The 18,605-nt window shown below is 38.0% G+C and overlaps 1 protein-coding gene across 1 annotated transcript in view; it reads left to right on the forward strand.

Annotated features, from left to right (window-relative positions):
- Positions 1–18,605, forward strand: part of LOC124774947 (FERM, ARHGEF and pleckstrin domain-containing protein 1) — a 754,047-nt gene that overhangs the window by 666,968 nt on the left and 68,474 nt on the right. Inside the window, exons 13-14 of the mRNA XM_047249656.1 lie at positions 7,194–7,308; positions 10,307–10,396. Of these exons, the coding sequence (XP_047105612.1) occupies positions 7,194–7,308; positions 10,307–10,396 (205 nt within the window). The remainder of the gene's footprint in view (positions 1–7,193; positions 7,309–10,306; positions 10,397–18,605) is intronic.

Below are 18,605 nucleotides of genomic sequence, written 5' to 3' on the forward strand. Positions count from 1 at the left end.
ATGGAGAGCTACAGTCTCAGGACTGAAGACCACAGCAACAACGTGATAACTCAGTGGGTTTCAGATTGGAGAACATTTGCAAGTAATTTCTTTCTTCATCTAAGTGACAATCATGCCCAGCATTTCATGTATTAATAATTGGCATGCTTCAGTTTAATTACAAATAGACATTGCTTGTCCTTTTGGTCCTTGGAGATGAGAAACTAAAATTCTGGATTTAGCTCTTTCCCTCTTAGATGGTTTAGTTGTAGACCACTTATGGTCATTCTTACTTAGAAGGGTATTTGACTTGGAAGACTACTACCATTACTATCTTCATTGTCTTCTCTACTCCCTTCTGTATGTGATGGTTCCTGTTTTTCGACAATATCTGTATCTTCATCAGAATCTGGGCCTGCAAATGAATTGTTTTCTGGTCCAGCTTGTCCATAAGAGCATTATATATGTGTTTATTTGTTTTGTAACAATGAAAATAATTAATGATACAAATATAATATAAAAAGAAAGATGCTGTGAGCAAACGAGAAAGTGCTGGTAGATAGACACAATAAAAAACACACAAACACACACAAATTTCAAGCTTTCGCAACCCAAGGTTGCTTCATCAGAAAAGAGGGAAGGAGAGGGAAAGATGAAAGGATGTTGGTTTTAAGGGAGAGGGATTGGAATGACTCCTTACCCTCTCCCTTGAAACCCACATCCTTTCGTCTTTCCCTCTCCTTCCCTCTTTCCTGATGAAGCAACCTTGGGTTGCGAAAGCTTGAAATTTGTGTGTGTTTGTGTGTTTTTTATTGTGTCTATCTACCAATGCTTTCTTGTTTGGTAAGTCACAGCGTCTTTGTTTTTTATATATATGAAAATAATTAATTATTGATAATATAATATAAAAGGATGGATAAAAAATCTACTCACCAAGTGGTGGCAAGGGAACACACACACACACACACACACACACACACACACACACACACACTCACACACACAAAAGGATTTAACTTTTACATGCTTTTGGAGCCAGTGGCTCCTTCTTCTGGCAGAAGAGTTGAAGTGGTAGGGAGGGGGGGATGAAGGAAACGGACTGGAGAGGTGTAGGGAAAGGGGTACAGTTCAGAAAAGTCACCCAGAACCCCAGGTCAGGGGAGACTTCCTTACCAGATGGGATCGGAAGGAAAGATTGATTGTTGGGGTCAGCACAAGATGAGATATGGAAACCTGAGGGCTTAAAAGTGGAAGACAGAGTAATGTGCAGGGCAGAGATCACTACAAAAACATCATGCATGAGTTAATAAGAGTGAGTAGCTAAGTGCATTGTACGAAACGGAAGTGGGAGGTGGATGGTGAAAAATAGATGTGTGAAGCAATGAAAGATGTAGTAAACTAAAATGGAGTGGAGAAAAGAGTAGTTACTGTGAAAAAAGGCTAAGACAGAAGAAATTAACGTAAATTAAAGTGAGGTGGGTAGCGATAACCAAGGGCAAGTTGTAGTGCTAGTTCCCACCTGTGGAGTTATGAGAAACTCGAGTCAGTGGGAAGAATCCAGCTGGCACATGTGGTGAAACAAGCACCGAGGTCACGATTCTCTGCAACAGGATATTGCGTGTTGACAGTATACTTCCTCTGCCCATGCCCATTCATCCTAATTGATAATTTGGTGGTAGTCACACTGATTGAAAAGGCTGAACAGAGTTTACATAACCACTGGTATACAACAGGTGGTTCTCCCTTTGATAGTATATATTTTGCCAGTTGATACATTCAAGACCAGGATGATACTGGGTGACAAGTGGTGTGCTCCAGAGTTATCTATTTTGAGTTGTTTACTCATTGTAGCTGAAAAATAAAATAAAATATACGAGGGTCATCCAAAAAGTAAGTTCTGTTTCTATTTCTATCTACAGCGGCACTACGATCACAGTTCCGAGCATGTGCGACACTTACTCTGACTCAAGGAGAAGATATGTATGCCATTTTCAGATCATTCCTGTCAACGTGTGCTTTGTGGTGCTTCTTTATAATGTCAGCTGTATTTGAAAATGCCACCGCATGTGAAATCAGCTCTGTGATTCTTTTTTCTAAATGCAATGGACATTAAGCCAAAGGAAATTCATAGGCTAATCTGTGAGGTTTATGGACAAAATGCTATGAGTGATTCAGTGGTTAGAAGATGGGTCAGACTGTTCAATGAAGGATGTGATCAAGCGCACGATGAAAAACGAAGTGGACACCCGTCTGTGGTTACTGATGAACTGGTTAACACAATTGAAGAGAAGATTAAGCACAACTGTATGTTTACACGTATTGCCCTTGCTATGGAAGTTCTGCAAATCTCATGATCCTTGGTGGTCAACACTTCAACGATGATGATGAGCTGAAAGAACATGTTATCACATGGTTGAATACACAGGCGGCAACCTTCTATGAAGAAGGCATACAAAAACTTCTGCCACGCCATGAAAAGTGCGTACAAAATTTCGGAGGCTATGGAGAAAAGTAGTTTAACAGTTGTAGAGCTTTGTACAATAAATATTTTTTCTGTATCTGTACACATTTGTTGTGTATAACCAAGCGGAACTTACTTTGTGGACATACCTTGTATAAAGCTACACTGAAAGGCAACAGTTATAATTTAAATACAGTATATATTTCAGTATTGTATGCTTACCATATATAAATTTTCCAGTCTTCGTACTGGGCTGCCACACCACAGCAGATTTTACATGGAAAAAGTATAGTCTACAATAGAATTTTCAGGCATAAATTGGGAAGAAATAGCTTATAGTGTAATACTTATTTAATGAACAAATTGTGTATGCATTTCAATGTTGTATTACTTACTAAAGTATACATTTTCAACATACATAAATGAGCTATACGGAACCCAGACAGGACATGAAGACCCCACAGGCATTCAACGATCTTTACAACTTAACACAACTGCAACAACAATGCAGACATTTGAGTTAGCATCGCATACACTATCACCAACAGTAAATTACTGTTTCAGTAAATTGTAGCCAACATAAAAAAAGAAGCACCAGCGCTCCAAGGACCCCACTGTGACATGTGAAGGTTAAGAATAAACCTACCCTGCATCAGTTTCATTAACAAAAACAATCTTGTGACTGAGCTTTTCAGTGTTGTATCATTTTTCATTGGTTTTGAGGGATGTTATTGTGTGTCTGTACCTTTTCTGCAGTGTTAGTCCTGGTAAGACAGCCTTGTTGCAGGATATACTTTTACACAGTATTTGAATGTGATGTGATAGCAAAGAACTCTTTGCGTCCTCCCCATTAAACTGTTGATTAAATAATATCAACAACTATTTATTCTAATTAATGATATCAATATAATGGAAGGAAACATTCCACGTGGGAAAAATTATATATAAATACAAAGATGAGGTGACTTACCGAACAAAAACGCTGGCAGGTCGATAGACACACAAACAAACACAAACATACACACAAAATTCAAGCTTTCGCAACAAATTGTTGCCTCATCAGGAAAGAGGGAAGGAGAGGGGAAGACGAAAGGAAGTGGGTTTTAAAGGAGAGGGTAAGGAGTCATTCCAATCCCGGGAGCGGAAAGACTTACCTTAGGGGGAAAAAGGACAGGTATACACTCGCACACACGCACATATCCATCCACACATACAGACACAAGCAGACATATGTCTGCTTGTGTCTGTATGTGTGGATGGATATGTGCGTGTGTGCGAGTGTATACCTGTCCTTTTTTCCCCCTAAGGTAAGTCTTTCCGCTCCCGGGATTGGAATGACTCCTTACCCTCTCCTTTAAAACCCACTTCCTTTCGTCTTCCCCTCTCCTTCCCTCTTTCCTGATGAGGCAACAATTTGTTGCGAAAGCTTGAATTTTGTGTGTATGTTTGTGTTTGTTTGTGTGTCTATCGACCTGCCAGCGTTTTTGTTCGGTAAGTCACCTCATCTTTGTATTTATATACAACTATTTATTCTTTATTACTGGAATGGTATACCCCTTTTCTAAGGAAAAATACATAGAATTTGTCACAACAGAAGTTAATTTTCTGCCAAAATGCTGTATGGTCTGTTGCACCAGCTTCTTTTGAGTCCTGAGAAATGGTTTGTGATGTTGCCCGAGCCTACATCTACATCTACATTGATACTCCGCAAGCCACCCAACGGTGTGTGGCGGAGGGCACTTTACGTGCCACTGTCATTACCTCCCTTTCCTGTTCCAGTCGCGTATGGTTCGCGGGAAGAACGACTGTCTGAAAGCCTCCGTGCGCGCTCTAATCTCTCTAATTTTACATTCGTGATCTCCTCGGGAGGTATAAGTAGGGGGAAGCAATATATTCGATACCTCATCCAGAAACGCACCCTCTCGAAACCTGGCGAGCAAGCTACACCGCGATGCAGAGCGCCTCTCTTGCAGAGTCTGCCACTTGAGTTTATTAAACATCTCCGTAACGCTATCACGGTTACCAAATAACCCTGTGACAAAATGCGCCGCTCTTCTTTGGATCTTCTCTATCTCCTCCGTCAGACCGATCTGGTATGGATCCCACACTGATGAGCAATACTCAAGTATAGGTCGAACGAGTGTTTTGTAAGCCACCTCCTTTGTTGATGGACTACATTTTCTAAGGACTCTCCCAATGAATCTCAACCTGGTACCTGCCTTACCAACAATTAATTTTATATGATCATTCCACTTCAAATCGTTCCGCACGCATACTCCCAGATATTTTACAGAAGTAACTGCTACCAGTGTTTGTTCCGCTATCATATAATCATACAATAAAGGATCCTTCTTTCTATGTATTCGCAATACATTACATTTGTCTATGTTAAGGGTCAGTTGCCACTCCCTGCACCAAGTGCCTATCCGCTGCAGATCTTCCTGCATTTCGCTACAATTTTCTAATGCTGCAACTTCTCTGTATACTACAGCATCATCCGCAAAAAGCCGCATGGAACTTCCAACACTATCTACTAGGTCATTTATATATATTGTGAAAAGCAATGGTCCCATAACACTCCCCTGTGGCACGCCAGAGGTTACTTTAACGTCTGTAGACGTCTCTCCATTGATAACAACATGCTGTGTTCTGTTTGCTAGAAACTCTTCAATCCAGCCACACAGCTGGTCTGATATTCCATAGGCTCTTACTTTGTTTATCAGGCGACAGTGCGGAACTGTATCGAACGCCTTCCGGAAGTCAAGAAAAATAGCATCTACCTGGGAGCCTGTATCTAATATTTTCTGGGTCTCATGAACAAATAAAGCGAGTTGGGTCTCACACGACCGCTGTTTCCGGAATCCATGTTGATTCCTACATAGTAGATTCTGGGTTTCCAGAAATGACATGATACGCGAGCAAAAAACATGTTCTAAAATTCTACAAGAGATCGACGTCAGAGATATAGGTCTATAGTTTTGCGCATCTGCTCGACGACCCTTCTTGAAGACTGGGACTACCTGTGCTCTTTTCCAATCATTTGGAACCCTCCGTTCCTCTAGAGACTTGCGGTACACGGCTGTTAGAAGGGGGGCAAGTTCTTTCGCGTACTCTGTGTAGAATCGAATTGGTATCCCATCAGGTCCAGTGGACTTTCCTCTATTGAGTGATTCCAGTTGCTTTTCTATTCCTTGGACACTTATTTCGATGTCAGCCATTTTTTCGTTTGTGCGAGGATTTAGAGAAGGAACTGCAGTGCGGTCTTCCTCTGTGAAACAGCTTTGGAAAAAGGTGTTTAGTATTTCAGCTTTACGCGTGTCATCCTCTGTTTCAATGCCATCATCATCCCGTAGTGTCTGGATATGCTGTTTCGAGCCACTTACTGATTTAATGTAAGACCAGAACTTCCTAGGATTTTCTGTCAAGTCGGTACATAGAATTTTACTTTCAAATTCACTGAACGCTTCATGCATAGCCCTCCTTACGCTAACTTTGACATCGTTTAGCTTCTGTTTGTCTGAGAGGTTTTGGCTGCGTTTAAACTTGGAGTGTAGCTCTCTTTGCTTTTGCAGTACTTTCCTAACTTTGTTGTTGTACCACGGTGGGTTTTTCCCATCCCTCACAGTTTTACTCAGCACGTACCTGTCTAAAACGCATTTTACGATTGCCTATGTGGTTTTCTACTTACATTATGTTCATGATAATTGTTAATTCCTGAGATGTGACAGGACATTAAAGTAATTATTGTTCTGCTCTCTTTATAAAGGCAGTTATCTATTTGAGAAGTATTTACTGAGTTCAGAAATTATTGTAGAAAGTTTTTTAAAGACTTGACCAAATTATTTTCTTCTGGACAAAATGATCTCTGTGCCCACACTGTAAAGCTGTCACTGTGCCTACTCACTCAGAACTGACATTGTGTGTTACTACACATCATATTTGTGACTCAGTTACTCAGTAATTGCCAAATTACAAATTCCTCATCAGTCATAGGAATTAATTGCCATGTACTGTTTCTTTTCACCTCTGGCAGTGATTTGTTAATGTAATGTAATTCTATGTTGTACAACTGTTTGGAGTTATGTTAAACTGTGGATCCTCCTACAGCTGGTTGGATAAGTCAGCTGAAAGTTCAGCCTTATATTGGAACCTTTGCATCACTGTTGTTTTCAAACAAATCACTGGGCTGTGAACAGCTTCACTTTTTATCTAACTCATTCATAATTATTGACAATATTCATCTTTTTTAATAATACAGTATAGTAATCGTTGCACTTTTTAGTTTGTAAAGAAATTATCTATTTGGGAAGTATTTCATGACTTGGTACACAATGTACAGAATTAGGTACCTTCATCCATTCTAACAAAATACAACATTAATTGTGTTTAATGGTGTGGACATGATACCCAGTGACACTGCAGGACACAGTGATTATGGACACTGGGAACTATGTTCCAGCCCTAACTTTGAAAAACTTTTGTTATGGCCTTGATAGTGCACATAGTTAACCCCCTTGCGTAAGAAATCAATTGTGATACAATATCATTACGCTCAAATGACATTTTCTGGCTTAGCTGTGAGAAATCAAGCATTTATATTTGAAATTTTTCTAGTGCACTATGTAGTATGAACATATGTATTAAAACAGCAGTGGTACATTTTTGTGCAATGTTGTGATTAATGATATCTAAAATTACTGTGCAACAGTGCATTACATTTGTGGTGATTCAATCATTTGTCATTGTTTCACAGTGTAAAAGGTGATAACAATATAAAATCACCAGATGTCTCACCTGTGAAGAACATGAAGGATGAAACACCAAATCAGAAACAAACGGCTGATGGTGAAGTTGAAGTCAGGAAGAAGGTAAGCTTACAAATAATGACCAATAATCTAATTTGCAGTTACTGAATAGCTTTAGTTATCTACAAACTGACTATTGGTAATCCTGTTACAGTAGAAGATAAATAATATCTGTGTGTTAAAAATGCATAGTTCTTAGAACTAGATGAATAAGGTATCTTTTGAATTTTGACAAAGTAAACTTCAGTAGACACAGACTTATTTATGTGATGATAACTTCACCATTGAATCAACATTGGTGTAACTTGATCTAGTCAGGTGCCTAGGAAATAAAGTATGAGTGCTATGTTGGTGCAATTGTTTCAAATTACATTTATTTTCTTACGGTCTAAAAACCATTTCTGAAGATCAGAAATGTACAATTGAGAGATTGTTAAACTTGATTTGGAAAAAAATATATTGTGGATGTGTCATTATACCTCTAGATATCTTACCTTATAAGTACTGTATAAGAAGAATATAATAATTCCAATCCCAGAGAAAGCAGGTATTGACAGGTGTGAAAATTACTGAACTATCAGATTAATAAGTCATGGTTGCAAAATATTGACATGAATTATTTACAAATGAATGGAAAAACTGGCAGAAGCTGGCCTTGGGGAAAATCAGTGTGAATTCCGTAGAAATGTTGGAACACGCGAGATAATACTGACCTATGAGTTACCTTAGAAAATAGATTAAGGAAAGGCAAACATATGTTTCTAGCATATGTAGAGTAACAAAAAACTTTTGACAATGTTGACTGGAATACTCTATTTCAAATTCTGAAGGTGGCAGGTGTAAAATACCTGGAGTGAAAGGCTATTTACAATTTGTACAGGAACCAGATGGCAGTTATAAGAGTCGAGGGGCATGAAAGGAAAGCAGTGGTTGATAAGGGAGTAAGACAGGGTTTAGTCTATCCCCGATGTTATTCGATCTGTATATTGAGCAAGCAGTGAAGGAAACAAAAGAAAAATTCAGAGTAGGTATAAAAATCCATGGAGAAGAAATAAAAACTTTGTGGTTTGCCAGCGACATTGTACTACTGTCAGAGACAGCAAAGGGTCTACAAGAGCACCTGAACAGAATGGACAGTGTCTTAAGAGAAGTGATTAAGATGAACATCAACAAAAGTAAAATCAGGATAATGGAATGTAGTCGAATTAAATCAGGTGATGCTGAGGGTATTAGGTTAGGAAAGGAGACACTTTAAGTAATAAATGAGTTTTGTTATTTGGGGAGTAAAATAACTGATGAAGGTTGGAGTAGAGAGAATATGAAATGTAGACTGGCTATGGCTATGTTTCTAATGATGAAAAAGTTATTAACATTGAGTATAGATTTAAGTGTCAGGAAGTCTTTACTGAAAGTATTTGTATGGTGTATAGCCATATGTGAAAGTGAATCATGGATGATAAACAGTTTAGGAAAAAAGAGAATAAAGCTTTCAAAATGTGGTGCTACATCTTACTTAGCAGAACATAGTAGAATGTAGTAGACATGAATTTCCTCTCACTATTGAGAGTCTCAAAATTTCTGACACAGATCACTGTAGCAATGAATATAATTTGGAAGGTGTATCATTGTCCTTTGGTCTCAAGTCCCTATGATATTCTTGATGGAAATAGCATTAATGAGAATGGTGCTATTTCAGAGCAAACAGGTAACATTAATTATCCATATCTATTAGTTTAGATGTTTGCCCACTGTTTCATTGTATTATATGGTTTCCCAGTTTCATTAGAGCTGAATCACATTATTCTGCTACATAGCTTTTCAGCTTCCAAAAGACTGATTTATTTATGCAATTGCAACATTTTATTGGGGAGAGACCAGCAACTCAGATCCGATAATTCTGTATTTAAATTTCTGTCATAGTTGCATGCAATTTATACTGGTGGCTAGTTTTGTATGTAGCCATTCATTTTCATACAAGACCTGCACTAAAAGTGCTTTTCAAAGCAGAATTCCACAGACATACTTGGGTAATGTCTACATAACACATATAATACAACAGATATGGAGTAATCTTATTACATGTGTGACTCAGTCAACATCAGCTTCATGTGTTTCATCAGTTTCATCCATTGAATGTATCATGCATGTAGTAGATAATTCTATATCTGTTGTGTGAATATGTGTTGTGCAGATGTTTCCCAAATATGTCAGTGAAATTTTGTTTTGATACACACTTTTAGTGCATGTCTGGTTTGAAAATGAACAACCACAATTTGCTGCTATTGATAGGTAAATGCACTGTGTGATATTACTGAACACAATATTGCTTGGAACTCATCTATGAATTCAAATTACTTTCCAAAATGTGGTCATTATTGTGTGATAATGTTTCACTGAGAAATCACTAATTAAACATAATCTTGCAACACTTCTAAATTTTTATCACTGTAATGCAGAAAATACAGCACAAACAATGGAAGATGCTGTAATTCTGCCTTATACTGTTCCATTGTGGCTTGGCCTGTATGTTATCAACACAAATCTGCAAATTGGAACTGACAGGATAATGGCAGTTACATTTGTTTACAAAAATCACAAAATGTGACATCGTTTGATCTCACCAGAAAAGTACAACAATTTTGGTTATTCACTGTCATTGCAATAACATGTAAGCAAATTGCATCCTTCTTCATTGTTTTCTCAGTAACATTTCAAGATTTAAATAAGTGTTTTTTATACAAATAGTGGTTTCCATACAACTTTTGCTTGCATAGTAAGTGAATTCACTGAGTTGGTAGTGAGAATCTGGGGGGGGGGGGGGGGGGGGCAGTTTATTAGGCAAGAATGCTTGTTCTAAGAGCAATTATAATAACAAATGTGTTTTTGAATAAGCTTGAATACCTTTCTGTTGTTAAAAATGCAGGTATTTCAAGTCAGATTAAACTTTCTATCCTGCAACCTGCAAACAATTCATTTTTGTTTCACTTGTATGACATTGTGATCCTAGTCTGTATTTTGGGTCTTAAAAGAGAAATTATTACTTGTATCTTGTCTTTTTCAGAGATTTCCAATTGACCGTGCTTACTTTATAGCCAAGGAGTTATTGATGACGGAAAGGACATACAGAAAAGATTTAGAAGTAATTAACTTGGTAAGATTTTTGAAAAAATAAGTGTTTACTGTTATAACAGTGTCAGTTAACATATATGGAGGGTAAAATGTTGTTACATTTATATATTATTTTTTATGTATTACATATGGAAGGTTTATACCCTAACCTTCCTGAAAAGCTATACATATAAGCAAGGAATCACGAGTGCATGTGTATATTATGCATGTTTTCATTCACACCTAAAATACATAATCATATTCTGGAGTAATTCTCTGACAGCATTGAGTACTTTCAGGATGCAAAAGATAGCTGCCAAATTATTATTGAGAAGAATATTCAAGATTTGTGTAGACATCCTTTCGTTTTATTCACACACACACACACACACACACACACACACACACACGAGGGGGGGGGGGGGGTGGAGAGAGAAAGAGTGAGAGTGAGTGCTACATTGTCCCTGTGCTTTAGTCTAACTGTAATTTCTATGTTTATGCACCTGTCTCCCACTCAGTGCCTCAGCTATATAGTGAGGGGTTATCTGTGCTCCTTCCATCATCAAGTACAAAGTATGTGTTTAACTGATGTCTGTTAGAAAAAATTGCTCTCTTATTTGAGTCGTCTTGTGTTAGACGATGCAGTCCATAAGTACCCTGACATCTCATCATATAATTCTTTCTATTGTTTGCATTCCTGCCAAGACTTTCCAGTACTGTATTACTGTTCATTAAGGTACATGTAAGAACAATGGCCATTAAAAAGTTTCATACATTCATTCTTCCATAAGCATCAAAATACCAAGCAATACTTGCAGGGTACAGCATTACTCCTGATGTTCAATAAGTTAATGTATAGTTGATTTGTAGCACAAAACATGTATGTTTTAATTCCTAGTTCACTGATGAGAATGATTTACAGTAGTAGACATGAATGTCTTAACTCATATTCTATACATTAGAGTGTACACTGCTAAAGAAATAAAATATAAGCTTAGATTAAATATGTGTGATATCATAAAGCATGCTGTGCTGTAAATGATATAATGTGTACAGTAGACAAACAAATACAGGAAGTAACAGGAAGCAACAGTCAGGTGACATAATATGTTTCCTGTATGAGTAGTTGGCGATTTCTTCCTGACCAGATAACGTTAGACATTAATATGTTCAGTAACCATTACATCTTTTTAAGTTTCACACATTTCAGACTACTTCTTCATTGTTATGGTTCTCATTTTAATACTTTAAGTTGGGTTAGCTATCATATTGTACTGAGATGTGTAGGTGTTTGTTAAAACCACACATAAATAACAGTTTGTAGGGCATGCGTACATAGTTACAGTTGTGTGACTGTGTATGTTGTGTAAATCCAATGAAGGCCTTTTTGGCTGGAAGCTTACTTATTTGACAGTCTTTTTCTCATGCTTATCTGTGACTCATCATTTCTGCTATATGGTAAATAACAATCTAATCTTTTCGTAACATTGTCATTATTCTATCCTGGATTTTCCATTGTTTGATTTTTTATGTTACTTTCATGTGTTTTAGACATTGAATAACCTAAAGTGATATTAAAAGAGTTATATACACAGGTGTGTTTTCCAGCCTAACTTTGAAACATTGGATGCAGTTTCAACTAAACTTGGCAAATTGTGACTTCTTATTGTTCTTGTCACCCATCCAAAAACTGTATTGTTGCAGCTTTCCACTCTAATTTTCTGCTGCACAAGTTTCTTCATCGCTGCAAAAACACTACAAGGTATATCCATTTGAGCCTCCCTACTGTGTTCAAGCCTTGGGCTTCCCCTACAATTTTTATGCAAATTAACAACTCTTTGACGCCTCACGACATAGCCTGTCAACTTATCCCTTTTCATCATATAGCTGATGTATTTAATATTTGATATGGACATAAACGAGAGTCAAGCTGCAACACTGGTACAATGTTGTTGGCTGGGACACGTAGCAGTGTGTGAGTTTGTGTGTTCTGTACTAGTTCATTCTGAAGAAAGATATTGTGTGAAAGCTTAGTGATGTTTTCAGTCTTGTTTATGTGGCTATCAACTGCTCACAGCCTGAGACACATGGTGAGTTACCTTTGTTTATTCTCCACTAGGGACTTTTTCTATCATATTGTATTCCTACTTTTAACCAAGTTCTGTCACGGCACTCTTCTCACCAATCTAATTCACTAATCTCCACTGCTTAATCAACCTATTTACTTTTGAGCATTATCCTGTAGATGCACGTCTCAAAACTATTTTCTTCTTGTCTTTATTGTTTATCATACATGTTTCACTTGCACATAATGCAGCACTCCAGACAAATAATTTCACAGTAGACTTCTAACGTCTACTTTTATATTTGATGTTAACATTTTTATATATTTCAGGAAATCTTTACTTGCTACTGCCAAATTGTGTTTATTATATTCTCTCCATTCCTTTCATCATTGGTTATTTTGCAGCCCAAATATCAAAACTTACCTTCTGCTCTTTGTACCTCATTTATTAATCTAATTTTGTCAGCATCACTTTACGTAATTCTGGTGCGCTTCATTATTTTTGTTTTTGTTTTCTCAACTTTCATGTTACGTCTTCTTTTCAAGACACTGTCCACTCTGTTTAAAAGAGCGCTCCTTAATTGTATATGGGTTACTATCAGAAGAAAAAAAAAGATGCTATGAGAATAAAAAATACTTTAGCACTCATGGGTGGTAGTGGAGATGAGTAAGAAGTGAGATGCAAAAGTAAGAATAAATCTGGAATACCTAGATCTGTTTCAATCAATCTTGGTACACATATGAATAAATAAATCAGTCCTCTATATCATTACATGTCACTTCCCTGGTTATGATGTTACTGCAGTCTTCCAGTTGCTGCCACCTGCGAGGACCTTCTGCTTGAGTCCCAGCTCCATCTGTGCATCAGCAGACCACCCGTCTCGTATTAAAGTACAGTCAACAGCCCTGTACTGACAAGTGTCAAACAGATGACAAAATGAGAAGTTGCCTGTAACTGTGACCCTATGGCTTCCCAGTGATAAGGCTATTGAAACCCTCCCTGATTTACCATGCCTCCACTGTACCAGTTCACAAGTGAAAGATATTGAAGCACAGAACAAATTGCACAGACAAACTTCAAACAGTTACAGATCCCTTATGAATCAATCTCTGTGTCTAATCACACCTACAGATTTTATAATTTATGAACATTTTACTTAAACAGGTAAATTATATGCTGTTTCACCCAGCAAACACTAAGTACCAGTTCACAGCATATAATTTCTGACTGTAATTATATCACAATTTTTTTTTACTAACAGATACTTTCCCTTGCTAAGACGTTTTTTATTTTTGACCTGCTCACAACTGGCACCACCCCCACATACCTGCCTCAAGCTCTAGGTGCAACTTTCATTGCCATATTAAGAAACAATCTGTTGACCCCATAAGCTCTCTTTCTACACACCAGTATAATTCCTGAATACAATTACTGAACAAACCCCCAAAATAACGTTGCATTTACCCAACATATACCATAATTCCTCCAAAATTTCTTACAAGTACACACATAACAATAAGTAAATATACATAACAAACTCCCAACATACTTAACCTATTACTCATATACAACTGAGATATTGAAACACAAATTTCTCCATTTGTCATTACAATATCACTTGTCAACAACAGTCTTAACTCTTGTCACATTCCAGAGACCAAATGGTTTCTTTGTATTAGGGTAGATGAGCCTGTATGCATTTAGGTCTGGACATTTGACAACCTCTAATGGCCTGTAATAGAGTTCAAACAGTTTTTTAATTTCGCCGTCAATGCTGCTTTATTTTACTGTAGTCCTGACTAGAACTCAGAAAATTCCACCTTTTCAGCTATAAGGTTTGCTGGCCTATTACCCATCATGACGTCATAGGGAGAGAAACCAGTGGAGCAATTCTTCACAATATTCATAATGCCCTCAAATACAGGAACATATCCAGCCCAGTCACTGCACCTCTTGCTACAGTACATTCTGCATAGTCCACCTAGTTCTCGCATGAACCTCTCGGCTGGATTACTTGCTGGGTGGTACACCAAGATATGTGTTGCGTCCACTCTATCTATGAATTTATAACACATCCTTGAAACAAATTGTACCCCATCATCTGAAAACACACATTTACATTTGTGCAGGTGTTCACCCAGTTGAAGCCTTCTCTTGATTGATAAATACTGTATCTCCTTTGCCTTATTGTCTATTGTTCACCTGCACATGACTCCTCATACCTCTCATTTTCCTTGTGCAAATGTGCCACCACTTTATCTCCCTTTAATTCGTCTTTAACTTTTATTCTCTTTCTGTGCCCTCCGGAATTAAAATCCAAAATTCTGTCCTTCACCCCAATGTTACAATCATATTTATACAGAAAATCCATGTGTAATTATGTAGTTCTCAATTTGTTCGAGCAATCAATCATTCATGATATGAAACACAGTCATAGCTCAGTCACTCAAAATGATTCAGAAATTTTACTTGTTAGAATGAAATCAGGCGATGATTCTTCTTCTCTGGAGGCTCGTGCTTTGCGGCAGTCTGCTAATCTGTACAAATAAAATCCCTCATAATTTTGGGAGATCTGTATAATCAGTCGGGAAACCTCAGATCAAGTGGATATTTGGCTTTGATGAAGTTTAACCTTCCGAAGAAGTGATGGAGCTCTTGGATTATTAAATGCAGGTTCGTATCCAGTCCTTCTTTTTTTCTTCTCTCTCTTTTAATCGTACAATTTCGTATCAGTTATCTTTTGTCATAAATCTCAATATTCAGATTACAATTCTTCAAACCAAGCTCAGGCTAATCGGCACGAAGACAATCTCGGAAGCTTTTTTTCTAACAACCACCAGAGAGAGTACTGCAAAGAATAATTATGCGCACATGGCATAGCTATTGTATGAAACTACTTTGCGCATGGATTCTGCGAGTATGAAGATAGAAAATTAGTAAACGTCATTCAAGGGTAGAATTTTATCAGAATAATTCATCGAATATAAAGAGATATTACAAAATATTTCACTTGCATTCCCATCATCCAGTTCATCTATCTTTCTAGCTACTTTCTGGCACCAACATCTAATGGACATTTGCATCTGACACCCAATCATTTATATTATACTCATGTTCCTCCTTTTCCATCCATTCACTGCTGTTAAGAACCCTACTTAGAATAACATGATTTCCATCTTCCTTGAATACAAATATTTTTACTTCATTTACTGAGCAGGTATTATTACACCCGATGTCTGCCTTACCACCTCCTTCCTTCTCCAATTCATTATTCATACAACTTATATCACCTTGCAATACCTTGGGCAACATCTTTTACATGTACTAGATCATTAGGACATGCATCATCTGCCCTCTTTGTGATAAACTCATTTACAATATATGAAGAATTCTTGGGATTTGCTCCACAACACTGTCAGCAATACTTTTACTTATTAGTTTTCTAACAGGCTCATCTCCAATTTCCAGTCCCATAGTGTCTTCCAATGTAGCCAAACCAATTCTATTTTCATCCCCTCTATGCTCCACCATCTCATCTCTGTCAAATAACTCCCTTATGTAAATACAATTCACTGTCACTCACATCAGTGATACTTTTCCCATTTAATCTTTATTTCTCTTATTAAGTTTCATAAAACCTCCCCACATATCAGTGCTACCCAGTACAGCATCCATCTGGCATATGGACAACTTCTTCCTTTCCCTGTCATTATCGTCTCCCCCTCTGGTCCTATTTACAGCATAAGTCATACCCGCCCTGCGGATCTTAAGTGAGGCTCCATCTAGTTTTCTGTCTGTCCCCTTTGAAATCTGCACCTTGTGGTCTCTCTTGCCTGTGTTCATTTTCATTTATTCCAGGTGGATAGTCATTTCTATCTCCTTCATGGTTTCTTTCTTCTCTTTTCTGCCTGTTTCTCCAGCCCCTGCCATTGTCACTCTGCGCATTCCTATTACTTGAACACTTGTTCACATTGTCATTGAAATTATTTCTATAGCAGTTACCCCTATTCTGATTTCTGATACCCTCCTTGCATTCTACCAGTTTTGGTTTATAACACAATGCCCTGTTCATGTTCTCAACAAAGTTCAAAAACTCTTCCACTGAATCAGTAGGGCTGTGTATTAGATCCCATTATAAGTTCTCTGCCAGCCTTCTTTTTAATGTTGCTGTTTCTGTTAGTACTCCTAATGGTCTATCTAAATGTATTAGTTTATATATTAAAAAACAAAGATGCTGTGACTTACCATATGAGTAAGTGCTGGTAGATAGACACAATAGAAAAACACACACAAACACACACACAAATCTCAAGCTTTCGCAGCCCAAAGTTGCTTTATCAGGAAAGAGTGAAGGAGAGGGAAAGACGAAAGGATGTGGGTTTTAAGGGAGAGGGTAAGGAATCATTCCAATCCCGGGAGTGGAAAGACTTACCTTAAGGGGGAAAAGGGACAGGTATACACTCGCGCACACACACACACACACACACATATCCATCCGCACATATACAGACACAAGCAGACATATGTAAAGGCAAAGAGTTTTTCTTAACTTTTCATTACCAGTTTTAATTACCAATTCTAGTTCAGCATTTGTCTGGAGTTCAAATTTCCTGCACTGCCTCCTGTGTGCTTCAGTCCATCCCACAAGTTCAGATTCTATAGTCTCCACTTTGGTTCCCAGCTCATTTTCTACTTTTTCTATTTGTTTGCTGGCCCCCTTCACAGTGTTTTCATTAATTTCTAGTTTCTTACCAAGTTTTTCAAATCAACTCTCCAACAGCTCAAACTTTTGATTTACTGCATTTATTTGATCTCCAATTTCAGTTTTTAAACTGGCAACTTGAGATTTTATGCTTACATTTAGTTCACATTTTACATTTTCCAATTTTGAATCTAAACTTTCAACCGATATCTCACTCAGTGGATTCAATAATTTTGTGAGCTCACTCCCTGGCACCCATCCATGCTCCTTTGGGATACTAGGGCTACTACAATCACTCCTAATATCCTCTGATCCACATTTACTTGAAAGTTTCTGTATCTCAACGGCTGTGGCTGACGACTAGCAGCACATGATATATAATGCAACTGATGCTTGTACTTAATTTGTGGCTGCTGCGATGTTGACTGTTACTGTGACATGTGGAGTGGGTGATGGCATAGTTTGGCCGGGCAGCGGTGTGGGGACAGCCAGACGATGGCATGGAGACAGTTGTGACACGTGTGTGTGTGTGTGTGTGTGTGTGTGTGTGTGTGTGTGTGTGTGTGGGGCACAGCAGACAGGAACAGATATACTTGCCGGCACCGATATGTGCAGCGGTGTCTTGCTATGACAGCGGCATCCTGAATTTGTGAACCAACTGTTGCACAAAATGTTGCAGCATGAACTAGGCACATATTGCGGAATCCCTGTTATGCTGCCACCTAACATTATATTAATGTTCACATATGCACAATGATTACACTGCTAGACCGTTACTGCTATGCACTGCATTTAGCTGAGAGCCCCCACATTAACTGTTCAACTGTTTAACTGGGACATTCGATCCTGAAATACTTGTTAAGTGGAAAGGAAACAGTCCAATGTAGGACAAACCTACCCAATTGCAACAATATCATCAGTTAGCGATACCTGCTGTTGCTAACAATCCAGCAGCGGGCAAGTGCATTATCTGTTAAATGACTCATCTGTACAGGGGTGTCATTGCACACCATTGCATTATGCCCTTACATAAGCGATTAATGGATATTAAAGTGGCCTGTGAGGTCAGTCAGTGAAATACAGATATATAAGAGTAAACTGAGCAGTGAAATCGATAATTGAGGATATTATTGTAGATTTAGCTCATGTAACAATTTATTGTTGCTTTATTCATAGAAAAATGGTTTGTTGTGAATGATGGTCCTACCCACAATTGTCCAATCAAAATTGAAAATAATCTTAGCACAGCAGTTGCAGGCAATAAACCAGGGCTTAACAACTGGCCGGTTTTGAGTGCGAGTACTCGCGTCTGCTCAGGCACGTGCTCGCGAGCAGGTGCAAGGTCGTGGAGTAGGGAGGGAGGGGAAATGCGCGCGCACGTTTGAACAGGGCCGCAGCGTGCCTATTGAATTCGCGCCGACTGTGTAACGTTTAAAGTACTACGATCAGCTCGAACAGTCACTTCACAGGTTTAGAATCATGTC

The sequence above is a fragment of the Schistocerca piceifrons genome, chromosome 2, assembly GCF_021461385.2.
Source record: "Schistocerca piceifrons isolate TAMUIC-IGC-003096 chromosome 2, iqSchPice1.1, whole genome shotgun sequence".
In the NCBI taxonomy this organism is placed as follows: Eukaryota; Metazoa; Arthropoda; class Insecta; order Orthoptera; family Acrididae; genus Schistocerca; species Schistocerca piceifrons.